Source organism: Triturus cristatus, chromosome 4_1, assembly GCF_964204655.1.
Source record: "Triturus cristatus chromosome 4_1, aTriCri1.1, whole genome shotgun sequence".
Classification (NCBI taxonomy): Eukaryota; Metazoa; Chordata; class Amphibia; order Caudata; family Salamandridae; genus Triturus; species Triturus cristatus.
Genome location: NC_140585.1, coordinates 1,216,584,043 through 1,216,607,582, shown reverse-complemented (window position 1 = coordinate 1,216,607,582; position 23,540 = coordinate 1,216,584,043). Strand labels below are relative to the sequence as shown.

The window sequence follows — 23,540 nt, the reverse complement described above, 5'->3', positions numbered from 1 at the left end:
ACCGCCCTATTCAGGTCCCAGGCGCAACTCCTCCCACCCATCTGCATGCAGATCTCTCTATTCAGTCCTGTGCTGACTCACCCTGTCTCCTGGAATCGAATCCCCCAGCCCCTGTCACTCAAACTCCAGACAAGGAATTCACAACCTAGCAGAGGCAGGCGTGGATGGTTGGACAAGAAAATAATTACTTTCTAAAAGGGGTATTTTTAAACACAGAATGTTAAAACCAACTTCACTAAAAGATGTATTTTATCATTCTGAGTTCAGGCATACTAAACTCGAATTTCTTCCATGTTCCCGGAGTCAGATAGGATTATAAGCTGTAATAATCAAACTGCCCATTCTGGCCTATGGGTAACTGGTAGCCTTGCAATAGTGAAAAACGAAAATGGCTGTAATTCACTATTAGGACATGCCACACACACCAGGGCATGTCCTACCTTATACTTACAATGCACCCTGTCCTTGGGCCTACCATAGGGGTGAGTAATATGCAGAGAAGGGAAGGTTTTAGGGACTGACAAGTGGATGCACTTGCCCAGTCAGCATGGTAGAACCAGACTGCACACAGGCTCTGCAATGGCAAGCCTTAGACACACTTTAACAGGCTGCTCCTGTGGGTGGCACAACCAGTGCTGCAAGCCTACCAGCAGCATTTGGATTACCAGCCCTGGCACTCCTGGTGCGCTGTACTAGGGTCTGACAGGTAAACCAAACCAGACAATCAAGGAATCACTAATCCATACATCAATTTACAATAGGGAGAGCATATGCACTTTAGTACTGATCAGCAGTGGTAAAGTGCCCAGAGTAAAAAAACAGCCAACAACAGGTCAGAAAAAATACTGGAGGAAGGCAAAAAGTTCGGGGATGACCCTGCAAAAAGGGCCAAGTCCAACATAACCCCCTTCCAGCCAAAACCCAGGATAGACCAATCACTACATTGATGGGCTTCCCTGCTTTGGGCGATAGAACCTGGACCTGGCCTGCAACTGCAGAGGCATACTCCAGTTCTACGCCAATCTGAACCTATTGGAATCCCTCTGTCCATACTCTCAGGGCCCACCAAGTTAATCCATGGGGAACCCTTCTCCTCACCTGTGGACACCACCTGTACAGCATCTAACCGTAACTTGCTCACAGGTGTGTCCGGACAGACAGACAGCAAGCCACAGTGGTCACGGACAATGGTCAGGGATGAGACCTAGGCCTTATGCCTCTCAGGGCTCTTAAACTTCTGTGGCGTCTTAGAGTGGGGGAGAATAGCCCCAGGTGCTTGGCACCCTTTGTCTACTCTCCCACCTGTCAGGTCAGGTATGACATCCTGACACAGACCCACCAGCCCTGGCCCTGTACCCGGCGGCTGGACAGGAGACTAGGGTGGGCTTTTCAACACCCGGTCCTCCTCCTCCTTGTTGGGGCTCTGTACCCTCCCACCTGGAGTGGTACCCCCTTCCAGAATTGCCAGGGCACCTGGGACAGGTGTCCTGCACAATTCGCTCACTAGTTCAGGGGTTCTCTTCTGCAACTGGGCGTCCAGGTCAGGGGGGGGCACCCTGAACCTGGTCCTCCAATCTAGGGTCTAAACCCTCCAGTTGAACCGGGGTCAGAGGTGAGGACTCCCTCACTCTGCACCCCCTTCCAGAGTACTGCCCCCTCCCATCAGGAGTGGCACCCCCAGGAGACAAACCGGTCAGGACACTGTTTACAGTTGTCCCACCCTCCAGGTCAGACAACTCCTGAAACTGGCTTCCCAACCCAGGGACCAAACCCTGCGGTTGAATACTTGCCCGGCGCACCAGGACTTCATTGGGAGCACATATGCCCCCCCCGAGGGTGACACACAACTCATATGTCGTGTGACAGTCTGCCTGGCACAGATCTCCTGCCCCCTGTCAATCTGACAGTACGTGAAGATCCCCCAGGACAGAAGTGGTGTCACCATGGTCATTCATCGGTGACTCAGCCCTTCAGGCTGGGCCCTGACCCACTGGGTCTTCCACTGGGGACTCTTTCCCCCTCTTACCCCTCACTCTGGACTTCTGCACCCTCCACTTAGGAGTGGCACTGCCAGACACCAAAACTGACGGAGGCCTGCTTACAGACACTCCCAGTTCACTAGACACTAGGGGATCCCCCTCAACGGGCGGCCCATCAAGAAAGCCTAGGCTCCCTACCTGGTGTTCCCTTAAAGAACCATCCAGGCCCTGAGACTGGGTTTCGGGCACCTTGGGACAGGCAGCCCCACACTCACTCCTTCTCCACTGAGACAGGACGTGAGTCCCTACACCCCTCCCACTACATTGGGACCTAGCTGGGCTACTCTGCACCTCTTCCCCACCTCACTTGGTTGGGAGAAGCCTAAGCCACCTTCTTTAGGATCACTCCCCAATGCCTCTCCAGACCCCCTGGAATCCACCAAAAGGTCTGCCTCCAATGTGAGCTCCCAGGGGTCAGAGAACTCACTCTCCAACAGGTGTTGGCATAGCTCTGGAAAACAGGGACTTACAATATGCTCTCCCACGATTGGATCATACAGCCCCCTACAAGGGTTAACCACACTGGAGGAGTGTGGCTCAATGGTTAGAGTGGCAGACCCTGAAGCAGAGTTCTGGTCAGGGACCAGGGTTCGATTCCCGCATCGGCGGGGTTCGGGCTCAATTTCCTCGGACCTGTCTATTCTCGCCTCGGTGCCTATTCTAATCATGGGCCCCACGCTGCAACTCTGGGCAATAGCTTGCTTAGCCTCCACACTGGCCCCAACAGCGCTAAGGATGCCTGGCTTCACCCTGGGGGTGCCCAGGAGTGGACACTTCACAGGGAAAGCCAGGAGGGGTTCCACAGCGGTATGAGTATCAGCGCCAGGAAACCGCAAAAGGCGACACCGCAAGGTGGCCGTCTGGTGACATTGCGCTCTATACGTACCTTGACATTTACACTATCTTTCACCTCACCATCCAGTGCCTCGCACACATACTCCACACCCCTCTCCTGAGATTGGCAAGACAGTATCTGACTGTCTCTGTCACTCAACCCACACTCTTCTGGGCGGTCTTCACACTCACACACAAGGACTTCAACCATGGGGGAACCCCTCTCCCTGCACCTCTCATCTAGTCAGTAGAGTGTCCCTCCCACCACTAGGACTATGAATCCCTGTGCCAGTTCCCCAATCCACCTCAGGGACACTGCGCAGCGTCTGATGCGACATGGATCCTCTTCCCTGGCGATGGGAGGCGCTTCGGCAACGATGCACGTCACGACAGGCCCTGCGACACGCTTACCGGTGATGCGGCTGCGTCTGATGCAACGTCAATCCTCTTCTCCGGCGATGCAAGGTGCTTCGGCAACGATGCGAGCCACGACAGGCCCTGCGACACGCTTCCTGGTGATGCGACGGCGACTGATGCGACGTCGATCCTCTTCACCGGCGATGCGAGGCGCTTCGACGACCCTGCAGTGACTCAACGGTTCTTCTGGGCCGCGACAGGCCCTGCGACACGCTTCCCGGGGATGCGGCAGCATCTGATGCGATGTCGATCCTCTTCTCCGGCGAGGCGCTTTCTCGTTGTAAAGTGACAGCTGCAGTTCGGCGACACACTTCTTGCTCGTGAGTCTCGCTTCCAACTCCTTGCGACACGCAGTCCCTCAGACAGCCTCGCAAAACAGCAGGCACTTCCAAAGAACTCTTGGGGAGCTGTTTGGTGAAGTCTGTTTATTTTAATTTTATTTTATTTATTTTGAGAGTTTTATAGAGCGCGAACAAGATCCTTGCGGATATCTGAGAGCTTTACATTAAAACAAATGTGAATTAGTAAACAAGATATAAATAGCTTGCTTAGCCTCCACACTGGCCCCAACAGCGCTAAGGATGCCTGGCTTCACCCTGGGGGTGCCCAGGAGTGGACACTTCACAGGGAAAGCCAGGAGGGGTTCCACAGCGGTATGAGTATCAGCGCCAGGAAACCGCAAAAGGCGACACCGCAAGGTGGCCGTCTGGTGACATTGCGCTCTATACGTACCTTGACATTTACACTATCTTTCACCTCACCATCCAGTGCCTCGCACACATACTCCACACCCCTCTCCTGAGATTGGCAAGACAGTATCTGACTGTCTCTGTCACTCAACCCACACTCTTCTGGGCGGTCTTCACACTCACACACAAGGACTTCAACCATGGGGGAACCCCTCTCCCTGCACCTCTCATCTAGTCAGTAGAGTGTCCCTCCCACCACTAGGACTATGAATCCCTGTGCCAGTTCCCCAATCCACCTCAGGGACACTGCGCACCACTGGAGCTACCTCTCATCCTAGAATCCCCTGGTGTATGTCAACCCCCTCCTTCAAGTCAGGCGCCACATCTCTGGGTGTGTGTACTACTCCCTCAGCACTGGGTAACTCAATTTTGCTGCCACCATCTGAGTTGGACTCCACCTCCAGCTCAGCAAAGCTCACTTTCTGAGCTGCCCGAATTTCTTCTTCTTGGTCTAAGGCCCTCTGAGCCTCATCAAGCTCTCTCAGCTCTTCATCAATTTCTCTCAGCCTCTGCTCATGAGCCAGAAGCCAGCTATATTTTTCTGTTTCTCCCTCATTTTTAGGGAATTCCTCCTTCTGAGACTCAACTGGTAGTGTTGCCTTCCAGCTGGGTAACTCATACTGAAATAGGGATACCTCTAGTTCCTCCCTGGACCTTCTCTTCATAGGCACCCCCCTTTCCTTGCAAAACACTCTTAGCTCCTTCATTGTGTAGGCAAACATGTGGCATAAGTTGAGTTCCATTTTGCAACAACTAACCAGAGTCATGGTATCAAAAATACCTCCAGGAGGACACCATAAAACAGAAAAACAGTATGTGGTTGCATTTGGTCTGCACTCACTAGTAGTGTTCACTGTATATGAGTCACAAATGCAAGTCCAGAATCCTCACCGCTGACCACCAGTATTAGATTTGGGGGTCTCTAGTTGGCAGAGGTAGGTACCTTTGACAAATAGGCACCTTTGCGTCTAGTCAGGGTAAGGGGGTACACTCCTAAAATAACCCCTGCTCACCCACTTGGTAGCTTGGCATGAGCAGACAGGCTTATCTCAGAGGCAGTGTGTAAAGCATTTGTGAACACATACAGTAACCAAGTGACAACACTACAGATGGACACCACACAAGTTGTATATTAAAAATAAGTATTCTTTATATAGATTTAACACAAGACCACAAACGACAAAAATCCACAATGCTGTACTTAAAATGGTAGAATTAGTTTAGTTCTCTTTGGATGTTAAATTGCGACACATTGAGTTCAATGTACCTTAAGATGCGTAACGCTATACAACGAAAGTGTTGCAGGGAAGGTGATGCGTCGGTTCCTTACACGCAAGAACGGTGATGCGTCGGGTCCCTACTGTTGCGTAGGGGATGCATCGGTTCTTCTCTGCGAGGGGAGGTGATGCGTCGGTTTCTTACTGTGCTTCCGTGGCGATGCGGCAAGCAACGCCGTGATGCGATGAAGATCCGGTGCAATGAAACAAAGATGGCGTCTTTTTCTTGATGCGACACGTTGCGGACCGCGACAGGCCCTGCAAACCGCTTCTCGGTGATGCAGCAGCGTCTGATGCGACATGGATCCTCTTCCCTGGCGATGGGAGGCGCTTCGGCAACGATGCACGTCACGACAGGCCCTGCGACACGCTTACCGGTGATGCGGCTGCGTCTGATGCAACGTCGATCCTCTTCTCCGGCGATGCAAGGTGCTTCGGCAACGATGCGAGCCACGACAGGCCCTGCGACACGCTTCCTGGTGATGCGACGGCGACTGATGCGACGTCGATCCTCTTCTCCGGCGATGCGAGGCGCTTCGACGACCCTGCAGTGACTCAACGGTTCTTCTGGGCCGCGACAGGCCCTGCGACACGCTTCCCGGGGATGCGGCAGCATCTGATGCGATGTCGATCCTCTTCTCCGGCGAGGCGCTTTCTCGTTGTAAAGTGACAGCTGCAGTTCGGCGACACACTTCTTGCTCGTGAGTCTCGCTTCCAACTCCTTGCGACACGCAGTCCCTCAGACAGCCTCGCAAAACAGCAGGCACTTCCAAAGAACTCTTGGGGAGCTGTTTGGTGAAGTCTGTTTATTTTAATTTTATTTTATTTATTTTGAGAGTTTTATAGAGCGCGAACAAGATCCTTGCGGATATCTGAGAGCTTTACATTAAAACAAATGTGAATTAGTAAACAAGATATAAGCAGGTAACATTCAAATAAACAACATTTTGTGCAAACAGCAGCAGGGTAGATACCGGGAAAGCATCACCAATGCGAAAAGTCCAGGGCGTGGAGGGTGTTTAGAGGGCACATTAACCTAGTAGGGCATACTAGTACAGGATCTGTAAAAGTCGGTGATTATAAGGATTGTGTTCATGTGAATTTTTCCATGAGAATCACTTTAACTTCCTTTTTGAAAGATGCAGTAGAGGAATTCAGTCTGGTTTCGGGGGGTAGAGTGTTCCAAATTCTGGGCGCCATGCCCGAAAAGGATTGTTTATATGTTTTCTTCTTGTTGAACCTTTGAGGTTTCAGTATTAGGTCTTCGGCACTCCTTGAGGATCTTAGACCCCCAGAGATCGTTAATTTCTGTGCGAGGTAACTGGGAGTATTATGATGTAGGGCTTTATGCGTCATGCATGCTATTTTTAGGTGGATCCTGGATTCAAGCAGTAGCCAGTTCAAGGCTGTTGTCCGTGAGACTTCAGCAGTAGGCAAGCTCTTTTCTCAAGCCCTTGGAGATCCTTCACAAGTTGAATAAAGTATACACAAAGTTCCTTTCTCCTCTCTTTGGCAGTCAAGCAACCACTGCAGGCCCATACCTCAAGTTTAGGGATAGTCTCTCCTCAGGTTCTCTGGTTCCTCTCCTCAGCAAAGGTTTCTTCTTGTTTCCCAAAGTTATCTAAAGTTCTTGGGTTTGGGTCCCAATATTTATACTCAGTTTATCTTTGTTCTCTGAAGGCAGAGAGGCCTTTGCCTAGTCCAAGCCAGTTCTGGCCAGTCCTGGAGCACTTTGTTGACAAGACTCCTTCTTTCCTTTCAAAGAGCAGGGCAGAGACATCAGACGCACCACAGGAGGTGGAGCCAGCATTGTGGAGGGAAGGCACAGCCCTTTTCAGGTCCCAGGTGCAACTCCTCCCACCCATCTGCATGCAGATCTCTCTATTCAGTCCTGTGCTGACTCACCCTGTCTCCTGGAATCGAATTCCCCAGCCCCTGTCACTCAAACTCCAGACAAGGAATACACAACTTAGCAGAGGCAGGCTTGGATGGTTAGACAAGAAAATACCTACTTTCTAAAAGTGCTATTTTCAAACACAGAATGTTAAAACCAACTTAACTAAAAGATGTATTTTATCATTCTGAGTTCGGGCATACTAAACTTGAATTTCTACCAAGTTCCCTGAGTTAGGATTATAAGCTGTAATAATCAAACTACACATTCTGGCCTATGGGGGACAGGTAGCCTTGCAATAGTGAAACACGAAAATGGCTGTAATTCACTATTAGGACATGCCACACACACCAGGGCATGTCCTACCTTATACTTACAATGCACCCTGCCCTTGGGCCTACCATAGGGGTGACTAATATGCAAAGAAGGGAAGGTTTTAGAGACTGGCAAGTGGGTGCACTTGCCCAGTCAGCATGGCAGTACCAGACTGCACACAGGCTCTGCAAAGGCAAGTCTTAGACACACTTTAACAGACTTCTCCTGTGGGTGGCACAACCAGTGCTGCAAGCCCACCAGCAGCATTTGGATTACCAGCCCTGGGCACTCCTGGTGCACTGTACTAGGGTCTGACAGGTAAACCAAACCAGCCAATCATGGAATCACTAATCCATACATCAATTTACAATAGGGAGAGCATATGCACTTTAGCACTGATCAACAGTGGTAAAGTGCACAGAGTCATAAAACAGCCAACAACAGGTCAGAAAAAATACAGGAGGAAGGCAAAAAGTTCGGGGAGACCCTGCAAAAAGGTCCAAGTCCAACACGTAGGTGTTAACAAACGTGACATTAGTGGCAGCTATCTTCCTTTGTGCGATTTATAGCCAAACCTGTTCATCCGCATAGTGAGTTGTGAGCGTAATAGGAACCCCACGTTTTCATTAGGAGTAGAACCCCTGTGAGTATGTAGAATAAGAGGAGGCCAGCTGACACGATGCCCAATGAGTGCCTATGGTGCGGTCAGAGCGCCCATCCAAATGTGTTTCCTGCAGTAGAACCACAGGTATGTTATGCCTATCTAGAAACCGATAAATAACAACAATATCGCTAATACTGCAACTACTTTTTGTGCTCAAATTCAATTATGAGGGAACATCTTGAAGACAACAAAATGAACCTTAGACCTTTCTTTCGTCGAATTAATCAATAAATTCTTTTATTTAATTTTTATTTTTTACACCTTCCATTTTCGAAATTAATCAAAACCTCAACAGTCTCTTAATGCATCATACTATAGCAAATTTCATATCACAACATTCATTTATTCACTCCATACATCCTATTCATACATATCAATCATTGTGCACATTCAAACATTCTGAACATACATAAACTTAATTCTACAAAACCATATTCAAAAAAATCATAAAGTTCTTTTCATATAAGCCACAGAAACAATGCTAAACAAAGTTGTCCCTATGTTCCACACTTTTTTAATGAATTCATAGTTCTTATGGCCAATTATCAAGGTCTACGTGTTTCAAGACCCCTTCAATCATGGGGCTCTCATCAGGACCTGTAGACTAAAAACAAAAACACTTTTTCAGTAAAACTAGACGCCCAATTCGTCTTAATGCAATAAAACTTCTTATTGACTACTTAAGTTACCTCAGTGAGATGATGGGTAGATCGGCTGATGTACCCATCATCTTACTGAGGTAACTTAAGTAGTCAATAATAAGTTTTATTGCATTAAGACAAATTGGGCGTCTAGTTTTACTGAAAAAGTGTTTTTGTTTTTAGTCTACAGGTCCTGATGAGAGCCCCATGATTGAAGGGGTCTCGAAACGCGTAGACCTTGATAATTGGCCATAAGAACTATGAATTCATTAAAAAAGTGTGGAACATAGGGACAACTTTGTTTAGCATTGTTTCTGTGGCTTATATGAAAAGAACTTTATGATTTTTTTGAATATGGTTTTGTAGAATTAAGTTTATGTATGTTCAGAATGTTTGAATGTGCACAATGATTGATATGTATGAATAGGATGTATGGAGTGAATAAATGCATGTTGTGATATGAAATTTGCTATAGTATGATGCATTAAGAGACTGTTGAGGTTTTGATTAATTTCGAAAATGGAAGGTGTAAAAAATAAAATTTAAATAAAAGAATTTATTGATTAATTCGACGAAAAGAAAGGTCTAAGGTTCATTTTGTTGTCTTCAAGATGTTCCTTCATAATTGAATTTGAGCACAAAGAGTAGTTGCAGTATTGGCTATATTGTTGTTATTTATCATGTAGAGGCTTGGCTTTACTGTCTTTAGTCTAAACCCAGTTTTGGTAATTGGTTTATCTAGAAACCGGAGCACTAGCCTAACCTTACAGGGATTATTGAGGTCACGCACATTCCATGTAATTAAAATTATGCTATCTCCTGCGTGCGCCATGTGGTTGTCTCGCTGCAAAGGGAATGCTGAAGGGCATTTATACTGCAGTTGGTGCGTGTCACGAGGAACAATGTATGTTTTGTGTGGGTATACAACATACAAACATCCCAACATCCTCCCCTTCCCACTTCAGCAACCCCAACTGACCAAAGACATCCCCAAAAAAAAATGAACATACATAGTTTTAGCATTACACTCAAAAACAAATAAATTGTAGCACCATGTGCTAGACTCTTCTGGGGTGCTCCCTCACGGGGGGTCGCCAGGTTCCCAGTCTATCTCCACGTGTACGGAGGTGGCTGGGTTCTCAGGATCAAAGTAGTCCATCGCCAAAAGGCTTGGATATGTCTGCATTTTTAACAGTTATGTACCCCAGGCCGGTAATGGCCACTGTTGCAGTCACGGGGAAGCTGCTAAGCATCCTCAAGCAGCTCCAGGTGGGGCCTGGTGCTCAGCAAGAATGGTCAAGGTTTTTCATTGTTGGCATCCGCTGTACTTCGGGCATGTTTACAAGGTGAAAGCGTCTTCAAGTATTCCTTGGCCGCTTTGGGCGTCGTGAAGATCTTCTGCTGACCATGATGTTCCACACATAGGGGCGCTGGATACAGCATGGCATAGGAAATATTTGTTTTTTGTAGCTGGCGTTTGATCAGTAGAAACGTTCTCCTAGCTGACTGGACCACTATGGTGAAATCAGGATAGTAAGCAATCCGGTTTCCTTGATATTGGACTTCCCCCTTTTCTTGGGCCAGCCAGAGGACGGCATCCCTGTCACAATAATCCAAAAGCCTAACTATGATGGGACGCGGGGGAGTCCCAAGTGGGGTTCCTGTCATGAGCACATGGTGCGTTCATTCTACCACCAGCAGTTGGGATAAGTTCTCAGCATCAAATATTGTCATCAGCATGACCTCAATATAGGTTTCCATTTTGCCGGTATTTGTAATTTCCGAGACTCAAATTATGCGTAAATTATTGCGGCGAGAGTGTGCTTTCCAGACCTCATTTTTTTGCTTGAATAACTGCCAAAACGCTCTCCATGTTCAGCCTTTTCAAGCTCACTGTTTGGATCTCGTCTTCCACCTTAGAGATCCTCTGTTCTTTTTCTGCGATACGTGAAGACTGCTTGTCAATTTTTGCCACCATATTATTGATACGTATAGCCAGCGTGTCTATCTTCCCATCAATGGTTTGCATGCTGCTTAGCATGGCCAGGAGTGTTGCTTCTAGAGTGTTCCCTTCTGCATTCCCAGTGGGCTGCCCCCCTCACGCCAGTATCAGTATCCGGAGGTTGTTTTGCCAAGCCTCTCGTCTCAAAATGTAGTCTTGCCTGCCTCTAGTCTCCCTTCCTCATTGTGAGCACTCTCCACAGCTCACTTCCTAATGTATCTGGCAGTTGGTGCAGTGGGGCATCGACAGATCTCAAACCTATGCATTTATGGCAGCGGCGTGCGCAACTCTCCCAGTCCGCATTCTTGGTATATTGTTGATAGTGACTGCTGGCGATCACATATGGCTTCTGGATCGCCCAGGTGGTGAGGATATATGTGAGGGAATACTCTGCGCTGTTCCAGAAATGCGCTGGTCCCTAGTCACACTATTGCGGCACTTTGACTCTCTTGCCCCAGTGTATGGTAACAGTGAACCAATGATTGGGGTAGTGCATCACACTGAGTGGGTGCCCTCGTACACCACGTTGTTTTTCCTTCAGGGTGAGGTTCAGCTATGTGTTATGGGAGACTGTCCCACAGGAGAGGGGTTTTCTACAGTGTGTGTCGCAGTGTTTTAAGGCCAGCACGTACCTCTAAGCATGGGTTTGCCTCCTGCATAAGTGCCGACAACGCCATGTTGGTTTCCGCTACATGTGCCCTCCGATAGACCAGATCCGCGATTCTGCGTGTCCCTGATGAATGCCGCTCTTTCCCGGTGGTGTCTGCGCTTGCACCACCGCCTGTATGCTTGCGCGGCCTATGATTTTGTAATGTAGCTAGTTGCTACCTGAATGAATACCACTGACACCATTTACTTTGCAAAGGGGGAAATATTCTTTAGTTCGTAAAACGAGAGAGCGCCGGGCATATCGCGTCTCTGCGGTCTTTTCTGCACTCGCGCATGCACCTTCGCTCATTCTCCGTTCGTCCTCGCGTGCTACGTCACGACGTAGCCCGCAAGAACTAGAGCGCAACACTACATATCTCCCTCTTTTTTATTAAACAAAGAATTTGTATTCCACACAGTCCCTCAGGTTGTTAGCTCCCCCCCAGTTCAAAGTCTCAGAAGTGGTTAGGTCTTACCACCACTCTGCCTGCTCTAGTGCGCCTTACCGGAGTGGAGAGAGCTTCCTCGGTACCGTCCCCTGCGGGGCTCCCCACCTTGTCTCTCGGTGTCCCCGGCTCTTCTCTCCTCGGAGTCACACTCTCCTCTCCTAGCTGTTCCTCCATCTCAGGTGTAACTTGATCTCCAGACTCCTCACCATTTCCTTCTACCCTCTTGTCCCTTTCTTCAACCGGGTTACTTCCTTCATTTTCTCTTGGCTTTAAGCCTTGTTGTGTCCTCTCGTTCTCCTCTGGAGGCCACCGTAGGATCTTGTTACATTTAGACATGCGATCTTGGGACCACACGTTCCCATCACTGAGCAATGCAGCTCTATCGTACACTTCTTTCACTTGTAGAGGTGGGCGATATTTGCTGTCTCCTATCCTTTTCCGTATAGCTGATCTGACTCTCACCCATTCCCCTCTCTCCAGGGTCGTTGTCTTCACTTTCCTCCTCTGATTGTAGTACTCCGTATATATTCTCTGGGCCTTCTCTAGATTGTGCTGTACCACCGCAGGCGACCATTTGCTAGTGATCGTCTTTTCTCTCCATATTATGTTGTCTTTGGTGAAAGGATGTCTTCCTCTCAAGATTTGGAAAGGGCTATATCCCGTGCCGGTGGGGGTGATGCGGTATGCCCATATCATCTTCAGTACTTCTTTCTCCCAATCTTTGCCCATCATGATGGCTGCTTGGATGGACCTCATTATGACTCTATTGAATCGCTCCACCAGTCCATTACTCGACGGATGATACACAGAGGTGTGTTTTATTTTGATTCCGTTCCTCTCAGCGTACTTGTACCACTTCTCCGAGGAAAATTGCGGTCCATTGTCACTCAGGATAGTTCTCGGGATACCTTCCCTGAGGAACACTGAAGTGAGGAATTTAATCACTGTCTCCGCGTCCATTACTTCCTGGACATGTATCTCCGGCCATTTCGAGTACTTGTCGACTAGGACACACAGATATTTGGGCGTTCCTAGGGTGTCCAGCACAGGTCCCAGAATGTCCACTGACACTTCTTCCCACGGGTCACTTGGTAGTGGAAATTTTCCCAAGGCCGGTCTTAAGGGATTCAGCGTTTTGTCTGCTCTTTGGCATTGATCACATTCTCTTACATGTCTCTCCACTTGGACGTCCATTCCTGGCCACCACTACATGTGCTTCGCTCTCATCTTGGTTTTTACTATCCTAGATGTCCTTCGTGCAATAGCGCGACCATACGAAGAACTAACACTGTCGGGGGAATAACTTTATCACCTCTGTACAGGAATATCCCTTTGTCTCCCACTGACAGTTCCTCTCTGACATCATAGAATTTCCTGAGTGATTCCCGCAACCGTCTTTTCTCCGGCCATCCATGTATTATGCGCTCTTTGACCTCGCTAATCTCTCTATCTTCTTTGTACGCTTGGGTCCACTCCTGATTACTTATCACTCTTTCTGGATCTTCCATTACCGCTACCATCTCTTCCGCTTCAGTTGATGGGATGGGAGCTCTTTCCATAGCTGAAGCTCTACTGAGGTAATCCGCTACTTTGTTTCGTGTCCCCGGTATGTATTCTACATCATACCTGTACTCTAGTAATTTCAGTGTCATCTTAGCGATGCGCGGCGTGGCACTCGCATGCCCATTCGAGGTGAGCACTTTGACTAAAGGTTTGTGGTCTGTTTTGAGTATGAACCTCGTGCCCCATAGGCATTGGCAGAACTTCCCCATGACCCACACCACCGCTAGCATCTCCTTCTCGATTACGCTATATTTCTGTTCTATGGGTAATAAAGATCTTGATGCGAAACTGAGGGTCGCCGTCGTTCCCTCTCTCCTCTCCTGCATGAGAACTGCTCCCAATCCTTTCTCACTGGCATCCGTCATCAATATTGATTGTCCAAGCGGGTCATATCCCTGCAATGGCACAGCTTGGCTAATGTCACTCTTTAAGGCCTCAAACTCCTTTTGTTTTTCCTCCGTCGACTTGAATGCCGTTTTGTCCCTTATCAACTGTCGCAGGTGGTGTGTCTTGGTGGCAAAGTGTTGCACAAATTTGCTATAATATTCTGCCATCCCTAGGAAGGATCTCACCTCTTCTTTGTTGGATGGAGCCAAGGCATTGCAAATCGCTTTCACATTTTCGCGTTTTGGCGTGATGCCCTGTCCTCCTATTTCATGTCCCAAGTAGGTGACGGACGTCATTCCTAGTCGGCACTTGTCCCATTCTGCGGTCAGGCCGTTGTTTTCTAGCACTCGAAGTACTTTGTCTAGCTTCTTATCATGATCCTTCCTGTCTGTCCTCATCACCAGTATGTCATCCTGGAAGTACTGAACACCCTCGATGTCCTTGAAGAGACGATGCAGCAATTTCTGGAACACCGCCGCTGCTGAAGCAAGACCAAAAGGCATTCTACGGAATTGATAGCATCCGAAGGGTGTTATAAAGGATATCATTTTCCGGCTTGTTGGATGTAGATCTATCTGGTGATAGGCCGAAGTAAGGTCAATGGTGGAAAACCATTCCACCCCCTTCGTTTTGAACAACATTTCTTCAATGCGCGGCAATGGGAATTTTTCCACAATTAGGCACTTGTTCAGTTCTCGAAGGTCTACACAGAGGCGGACCTTGCCATTTGGTTTCATTGCCACAACCAAGGGTGCTAGCCATTCCGAGCTGTCTATGGGCTCGATAATTCCGTTCTCTTCCAATTTGCGTAGCTCCATTTGTACTGCTTCTTTTATGGCTAGAGGCACGTTCCGGACCTTGTGGGATACTGGCTTGGAATTATCTTTGAGTACAATCTTGTGTGTGAATTTCTCCAGCTTGCCAACTTTCCCGCCAAATACCTTCGGGAATTTGCTTTTCATCTCTTCCAGTTCCGGCCAACTCCCTGGAGCTATCAGCAGCACTTGCGTGTTCCCCCTGGGTCTAACTTGATCCCAGTTCACCTTGATCCATCCATCCTAAGACGGATGGGCCTTTTTCTGCTACGTATAACTTGCACTTCGCGTTTCTTCTTCTAAATTCAAAGTTCAACTTCCTGTATCCAACCATGGGAATGGGTTTACCTGTGTACGATACTGGTCGTATATCCGGTGGTTCTAACCTTGATCCCAAACTGGGCTCGAATTCTTCTTTCGACACTGCTCTTTTAACGATGGTGTATGGAGATCCCGAGTCTACTACGATTTTGATTCTCACTCCTCCTATCACCATGTCACATTGCGGTTTACGGGAGCGCTTGCACTCGATGCCTAGCACTTGCTCCTCCACGCATAGTACCTCGCCTTCCTCTTCTTGTTCTTCTTCTTCCTCCTGTTGATCCTGCATGACGTACTTCACCATGGGTCTCTTCGTTTTCCGGCGACAAACTTTTTCGTAGTGACCTATTATGCCGCAGAACATACATTTCGCTCTGAACGCTGGGCAACGTTTATCTTGGGCCGTGTGCGCTTGACTTCCGCACCTATAGCACGTGGTTCTGTTGTCTCTATTCTGCTTCCATGGTTGTCCTGGTTTCCCTATCCACTTATTTTGTCCTTTCCCTTCAGGCGACATGGCTTTACTCCTTCCCTGTGGGTCAGCGTCGTCCACCTTGTTCACCATGGTCTTCTGGAGGGTTTCCCTTTTGGCCGCGTCTGCACACCTTTTCAACAATTCCGCCTTTTTTACCATGGCAATTACTTCTTTAAGCGATGCTTCCCCGTTTGCCCACAACTTGCCCTGCACTGTTTTGTTGGTGGTGTGCATAACTATTTGATCTTTGATGAATTCGTCATGCAGGGCTCCATACTTGCATGTCACCGCCAGCTTTCTCAACGCTGCTAAATAGTCATCTATGGATTCACCATTTTCTTGTTTCCTCTGCTGGAAATTGTACCGGTCAATGGAGACGCACACCGCAGGACGGTAATGGTTGTCAAGATCTTCTATAGCGTGCTTGAATACGTCGTCATCTGCATTCGGTCTTGGTGTGGGCACCAGGTTCTGAAAGACCCTTATGCCTTCCGGGCCTAGGTTGTGTAGGAGAATCCTCTTCTTCCTCGCGCTGGGGTAAGCCTCCCCATTTTCATCTTCTAGGGCTTCAATGTAGTTCTTGAAGTACGCTCTCCAATCTTCCCACTTCATTTGAGGTTCTCCAGGCCTCGGCAGAAACGGGATCGGCGTAGTTAGTGAGGATGCTTGCGTGCTCATCGTGGCGCGTCTTTCTGGTTCCGCCCCTGGGCCTCTCGGACTACCTGGCGCGCTTGTGCTCCCACTTTGCACCTGATCCTGTCGGGATTCTCCTGATCCCCTGTCTCCGCGTACTGCTGCCTCCGCCAGGGCCCCTTTGGGTTGGTGCTATTCTCTGCCCTTCTCCTGCTCTCTGCCCCAGCTTCTGGTACCTCGCCTTGTAGTTGGCGTCAGTCCCTTCTTGCTGCCTCTGCCACGCTCTCCCGCTGTTTTGTGTGCTGTGGTGGTGGCCTTCCTTCCTGTGGTCCTCGGTGGTGCATTCCAGACTGGCCAGTCTATCTGGTGTGGTGGCTGGGTTCTGCTGGGCTTCCTCTCCACATGTTTTTTTTTTTTTTTCAGTTATCCCAGTACTCGTTGCCACTGTAATGTAGCTAGTTGCAAACTGAATGAATACCACCGACACCATTTACTTTGCAAAGGGGAAAATATTCTTTATTTCGTACAACGAGAGAGCGCCAGGCATATCGCGTCTCCGCAGTCTTTTCTGCACTCGCGCATGCGCCTTCGCTCATTCTCTGTTCGTCCTCGCTTGCTACGTCACGACGTAGCCCGCGAGAACTAGAGCGCAACACTACAGATTTCACCTTGCGGCATCGGCTTCTGCTAGGCCGGCACCGCGGCCTCAATTTGCATGTATGGCCTGCGAGGCTACTCCGCTTCTCTCTGCTGCCCTAAACCAGGGGGGATACACCGCAAGCCCGGCCCCGCTCACCTCCGCCGTAGTCCTGATGTCCGCTCTGCTTCTCGAGACTGGCAACAGGCTCCACACTGCATCTCTGGCTGCGACCCCCCCACCCTCCAACGAGGTAATCAGGGAGTCACCGCGGACCGGGTCACCGATCCTGTATTTCCAGCCCAGCCGCGCTGATCCTCCCCCCGCCTTGCAGTATCGTGCCGCTCTGCCCCACGTTATTTCTCTCTGAAAACCTTGCCAGATGAGTCAGGCCAGCGAGGGCGGAATATTATTTGCAGTTTAGTGGAGAATGGACAGAATTTAAATGGATTCCCAGAACCCAGCAGGCAGAGTTGCGCTATGGTGCGGCTTCTTGCCGTGGGCTTCAAGGCTCCTCCCTAGCTTCACTGCATCTTAACTATTCCTGGCGGAAAGCCTCCAGCCTCTATGAGTTTACTTAGGAAAGCTGCTAAAAATAGGATGTTTGGGACTAAGGCCAGCAAGCCGTCCTGTATTCTTGGGTCGTCTTATGACTCCATGTCCCAAGGTCATCTTATTACTAGACCTGGGCTTTCCTTTTACAAATCATTATTTTCAAGCATAGCAGCCCAAAGAGTTCAACTGAACTAAACCAAGAGAGCAAGTCCCAGAATGCACAGATGTGGTGAATGGCAGTGGCATAACATTAGCCCCCGCAGCACCGCGGTGCTGGGGGGGGCCTCAGCTCCAGGGGACCCTCTCCGGTACAGTGCACAGATGGCAGACCCCTGGCCTGAGACCTCCTGGCTGGGTCTGGAGTGTGGAGGGCCCCCTCCATCTACCTTGCAGGGAGGCCCCTCCAAGTTTCGTTACGCCACTGGTGAATGGAACCTTACCTGCGACAGATTATGGGGTGTACCTTTGCCATGAAATATGGAACCCTACATGCAACAGGATATGAGGTGTACTTTTGACATGAAGTCAAGTAGTAATCCTATAATCCTTGCTTCAGTATGTTGTATACAGGGATGTGGGATGTAACCTCGTCCTCATTTAGTGCTTAACTTGTAAAAGAAAATGTCCCGGTCCCAAAGTATTCTTCCGAAGACCGCCAGTGCTGCTCTTGAGTGCCAGTGTTCTGAATACGAAGGCTGTCTAGTCTTGATTTCACTTCATGTCTCGTTCATTCATCACCCTAAACTTCCTGCCCTTTAATCTCACTTATACAGATTCTTTTTCATACTTCTTTGTCACTTTTTCTCTGTTTTCCATCTTTACCTTACTCCTTCTTTCCGATGTTGCTCACGTTTTCTCTCTTGTTCTGGGAAGAGGCTGATGAAAAAAAACATGCCCTGTTCCCAATAAAAAGAGTGCAAGATAGTCTCACCTGAAAACATAGACTCAAATTAAGCACTGTCCTCATTACCCATCAATATCAGGGAACAAACGTTCTCATGTGTTTCTCTAATTAGGTTCAACAATCGGTAAACAATCAAATCTGCTTTTTTTGTAGAGGTTAATTGAGATACTACAGTTATCTGCACAATTGTTATTATGGCTGATCTGTATGTTGGGTGAAGTGTTTACAGAAGCTAGATATATCTTGTGGTGGATTGGTGTAGTTTGTAATTAACTTCATGTTTTGGCAGGTTCAAATGCTTGGAGTACAGATGCAGTAGCTTTTAGATCTATTTGTTTTAGTTTCTGATGCAGCCTGCTTAATTTACTTTGTAGATCTCAAATGGTCAGAGAGACTGTGACTGGGAGTTTTATTTGTAAGTGCCTTGAACTATACTGCCTTTTCCAAATGATAAATTGACCTCTAGATCCACTAGTTCTTGGTCAACAAAATTGAACACAGCCCGAACTTTTGACCGGCTACTCCGTATGTGGGCATATGTGATGCCATGGTCAGATTGGCCTATAGGACAATCTGGCAGTGCCGATGGGCCAGTCTGACAGGTCTGATTATGGGCTGGGTTTATGACTGTGTGTATGCTAGTTTTGTTGTGGTGGGCCAGATTTGTGGCTGTATGTGAGCTGCTGTGAGCATCCACATATAATGAGTAGGATGCAGTCAGTAGGTTGCACTGTGCACACTATGCAGCATGGGTTGAGTGTCTCATCTGGTATGAAAGGAGTTGCATTATGTCCCAGTGGGTCTGCTGCTGAAGGCAGTGCAGTTCTGATGGGAAAAAAATGAAAAGCCACCTGACCCACAATAGCAGCTGCACACAAACCTTCCCCAAGTCACACAGTCTCCAACTCTAGCCTTGCACTAGCCGTGGAAGTTCTAAATGCAATACCAATGAATGCCCGTTGCCAAATTCCCCTTGAAACGCTAGCAGTGGCTTATTGGCGGGGTAGGATGTTAATGCCTTGGGTGTGAAAGTCCACACACGGGAGGCATAATGCAGAGGCCATAGAAGGGCCTCTCCAATGCGGGCCACGTTTTTTATTTCCCAATTTTGGAAATGGAGGGCCACTTTTATTCTAGTTCCCGGGCCTCTTTTCTATACCAGTCTAATATGTTTAATGCTAACTCTTTGAGCATAGGGAAGTGGTTCATATAGTACACACTGCAGGCCTGAGTCCGACTTTGCTATTGTTCTAGTTATTGAGGCCCATTTTTCCAAATTTTCAATGTCCCTTTTTGTCTGTTGAGTGCTGATTTCTTGTAAGTGCAACCCCACCTCTTTTTTATTTCCCCCCCCCCCCGAATATGCATAAGGCATGTATATGGTAGTAATGTCTCTAGCTGAAACCATTCATTACTCAACATTTTTTCAAATGTTTGCTGGCTGGCATCTATTTTTTCTGACTAACATGGCTCAGTATATTATTTTTTTTCCCTTCTAAGGATTTTTTTCTTATTATTCCGTTTGAACATTTTCCTTTGCGGAAGCACATCGGGCATGACCTGCCTAAATAAGATTGTATTTCTTTCCTTGTAATACGGGTTTCCTGTTCTCATTGTTAATGTACATTAAAATATATCACTTGGCAAGGAAGATGAAGCAACCTTTTTACACTCAACCAAGGTATATCTAACTATCTCTTCTGTAGGAGATTACATTTTATTTTTTCTGGTGTGTTTTCTGGTGGTGGTGATAGAATATTTTATGCTAAAAATTCTGCCTAAATGGGGAACCAACTAAGATTTTTCAAAGGAACATGAATATGAACTTTTGACTTCAGACTATCAATCAAAAGTCAGCCCCGTGCTACAGCCAGTGCTTACTTTGAGCTGGTGGTTACAGGTTGGGTCCACTGGTACTCATTTTTTGGGAACCCACACTTTTTTTTCTCATCAGACTTACCAAAAGCAAGAAAACCATACATGAGGTTAAAAAAAGAAGAAGATAAAGACTGAATACAGAGAGAAAGGGAGAAAGCAGGGATGAAAAAGAACCTGCAAAAGTGAGAGAAAAAAGGCAGGGAGTGTCTTGCAGTGGATTAAAGAGGCATGAGGTGGAAGCAAGAGTACGCAGCCTTGGTATCAGGCACGCTGACATTAAGTAGCACCTATCACAGACTTTTGAGCAAAGCTTTCGGCTCCACCACTTATTCTTTTACAAATTAAGCACTGGCAACAATCTGTTCGGCCTACAGATTGATCTACGGTACAGATCATTACAAGAGTCAATGAAAGGCAAAGATCCCTTCCTGATGAGGTCAGGTCTCCAATCAATACTGAGTTAGAGGGGTCCATTTTAGCCTCTCTAACCTGACTAACTGCGAAGAATATTTACTTGTTGTTACTTTCAACTTGGCATCAAAAACATTGCCTTTTGATCTTGAGGCAGAACCCTTTTAGGGCTCAATATTCGACAACACATAGAAGAAGTTGTAGGCTTATGGACAAAAGGCTCTTTGGGTATAGAACTGACAATAACATTGGTACCTGCTCAGTCTGTGAACTTACTTTGGACCGCTGCCAAACATTTTTCCCAAATGATCTTTTGATAGTGTGGTAGTTGTACACCATGGCCCCATTGCAGACATTTTATTGTACCTGGATGGCTCCTGGAACCTTCTTCTGAGATTATATGGTAACTTCACCACCTGAGGACAATGCACCAATTAGCTTTAAGCATGATTTCTGGTGACCCCTACAACTATGATTCCCACCTTTGCCGGTGGCTTCTGTACTCCTCCTCCCGTCTCCGGTGCAATTCCGTCAGCTCAGCGGGATCGATGGCGGTGGCAAAGTCGATGGAATACACTGGGGTGATGAAGTGCTTCTGGAGCGGCAGGTTAAGGCTTGGCTCCACCTCACACTTGCAGTTGTTCTGAGGCAGCAACCTGAAAAAGACAAAGGCCTAGTCAGGGCAGCACAGCTGAGATTCCATAAACTTCTACGGAGAAACAGGCAATGGAGTACATTTATCTCATATAAGTCCTGCCAAAGTACATATGGCCACACTCAAGTTTTAAATAGTCCATTGTTTTGTGGATCTCTAGATTTCCGAGTTTTTAAAACAGGAGAAGGCAGCTGAGGTTCATGGAGTAAGCCTAACATGCCAAGGATCAAACAGTTTGACAAAGCAGCAGACACTAATATTATAACTTGGATCTAGTGCTTCGGATCAACAATATAACCATTAGATCACATTTTATATGATAACAATACTTATTTAAATATTTATAACTGGCCTTCTAGTTCACTCTTCTCCTGACAAAGTGAAATACCACTATTCTGTATGTGCATTTTCATCGTCATACTTTCATCTACATATTGCATTTTGACAGTGTCATTCACATGACTAAAGCTGGAAGATCAACTAATTTGCACATCTATACTTTATTTGCACCTGGAGGATTCTATAAGAAACACAAGTCACAGCATGTGTTAAGGGGCAGGATCGGGAATATCTATGTATTGCTGTTAATATTTCCCTGAAGCACAAACGTAACACAAACGGTTATCAGAGAATTGTGCAAAATGGAATATGTAAAAACATCATAAAACTACAGAGCATTATAAACACTGAGAAAAGAAAGCAAAAGACAATAAACAGTGATATAATTTCATAAACAGTAGTATAAACAAGAAATAACATGTATTAGAATATTGGAACGTTGTGAACTCCATTCGGGATAGTGGATAGGCTCGGGACAAATAATGGCTGGACTGGCGTCTGCTCCAACATTCCAATGCTTATGTTTGATCACTTGCCAAAACCTTCGTTGTGAGGAGCCTAGTTCACCAGGAGGTCTGCTGCTGAATCAAAACTCACCTCCATTCCTCGCCGCACCCGCTCCGCGGGTGCCGCTTCGCTGTGTGGGGACAGAGTCAGCTGAATCCGCCTGAAGGAGTGGTGGTCTGTGGCCTCAGCTTGCATCAGGGCTGCGAGCGTTTTAGCAGGGACTGCATCTCCCAGGAGTCCCTGCCCGACCGACACCTAACACCTGGTCCGCTCTCCCTGTTGCTCCGCCCACGGCCCCTAACCCCGCCCTATATAATCGATCTAGCTCTCCGCTGCGCGGGAGCGCCCGGGGCTAAGCCCGGGCAAAGGGCGGGCCGTTTGAGGCCGTTAGAGAACGGAAGAGACCGGGACCGGGCCACCCCCCTTGGTGTTTGAGCGCTCGATCGATCCGCACCGTGATACGGGGGATAATGATCGCCAGTGAGACTCGTAGCAAAACCACGCTGGCTCCTGGACCGGCCAAAGTTACTTTGGACACATATTTCGCCAAAGCTGGCTCCCTGTTAACTGATGAAATCACTGTCCTAGAAAGACGTATCTCACAAGAAATCGAGTGGGTTAGGAGATCATCCATGGGAACGATAGCACAGGCACGGACCCCAGAGAATAGACTTGAATGTATACTTTCAGTCACTGGAGAAATTGGGGAAACTGGGGAATTCACCCTACCCCCTATTTCGGCCATTGAGGAAGATAATACCCCTGTCACTGATAAAGAAAGCCGTGCAGCACAGGGACAACGGGAGGGAGCTATTTCAAAGAGGAAAAGAGGGGCTCATAATCCAGGGGGACGCAAGGCTAAACTTGCGAAGCATAACCAGGGAGCTGGGAATAATACGAGAGATGTACCCACAATAAATTGTTCCCAGCAAGACAAACCCCATGAGGCATCTGCTACAAATCCAGATCCGCACCTAACATATCTAGAGAACCCCTGCCCTAGCACAAATACAGAGGAGGACTTAACCTTACATAATATTGGCGCTCTTATGAGGGCTTTATTAAGCCCCTTTGAGGCTCGTCTGATAAAGATTGAGGCAAGGTTAGTGACTATAGAAAAAGCTACTGTTCAACTAGCTGACACACTCAAGTCCGGTAATAGGGCAGATATGGGTAGAGGGGGAACCATGACTAAGGAGGCCACACTTGTACCCCCCCCTAGAGGGAGCAAATCCACAAGTGAAATCCCAATCAATCCCAGCCGGTGGTCACACCTCCGGTAGCCTCACTGTCCACCGTGGGGATACCTTCCATTACTCTGGTAGAGACCAAAAGTACACCCACACAACTTCTCCCCCCGAAAACCAAAAGGCCTCGGCCGGTGCATCTACCCCCAGAGGCGGCCCCTTACACAGTCATCTTAGCAGGGGTGCCAGAGCTTAAGCAGGATTCTAAAGAACCTGTTGCTGCACTAAGAAACAAGGTTGTTAATTGGCTTACCACTAATAGACCTCTCCCGCGAGGAGTATCT

At 47.9% G+C, this 23,540-nt stretch overlaps 1 protein-coding gene across 9 annotated transcripts in view; it reads right to left on the bottom strand.

The window, feature by feature from the left end:
• Positions 1 to 23,540, bottom strand: part of B4GALNT1 (beta-1,4-N-acetyl-galactosaminyltransferase 1) — a 693,972-nt gene that overhangs the window by 206,387 nt on the left and 464,045 nt on the right. For all 9 annotated transcript variants that reach the window (XM_085654571.1, XM_085654578.1, XM_085654574.1 and 6 more), the window contains one exon: positions 20,991 to 21,164. In XM_085654571.1, coding sequence (XP_085510697.1) covers positions 20,991 to 21,164 — 174 coding nt within the window. The remainder of the gene's footprint in view (positions 1 to 20,990; positions 21,165 to 23,540) is intronic.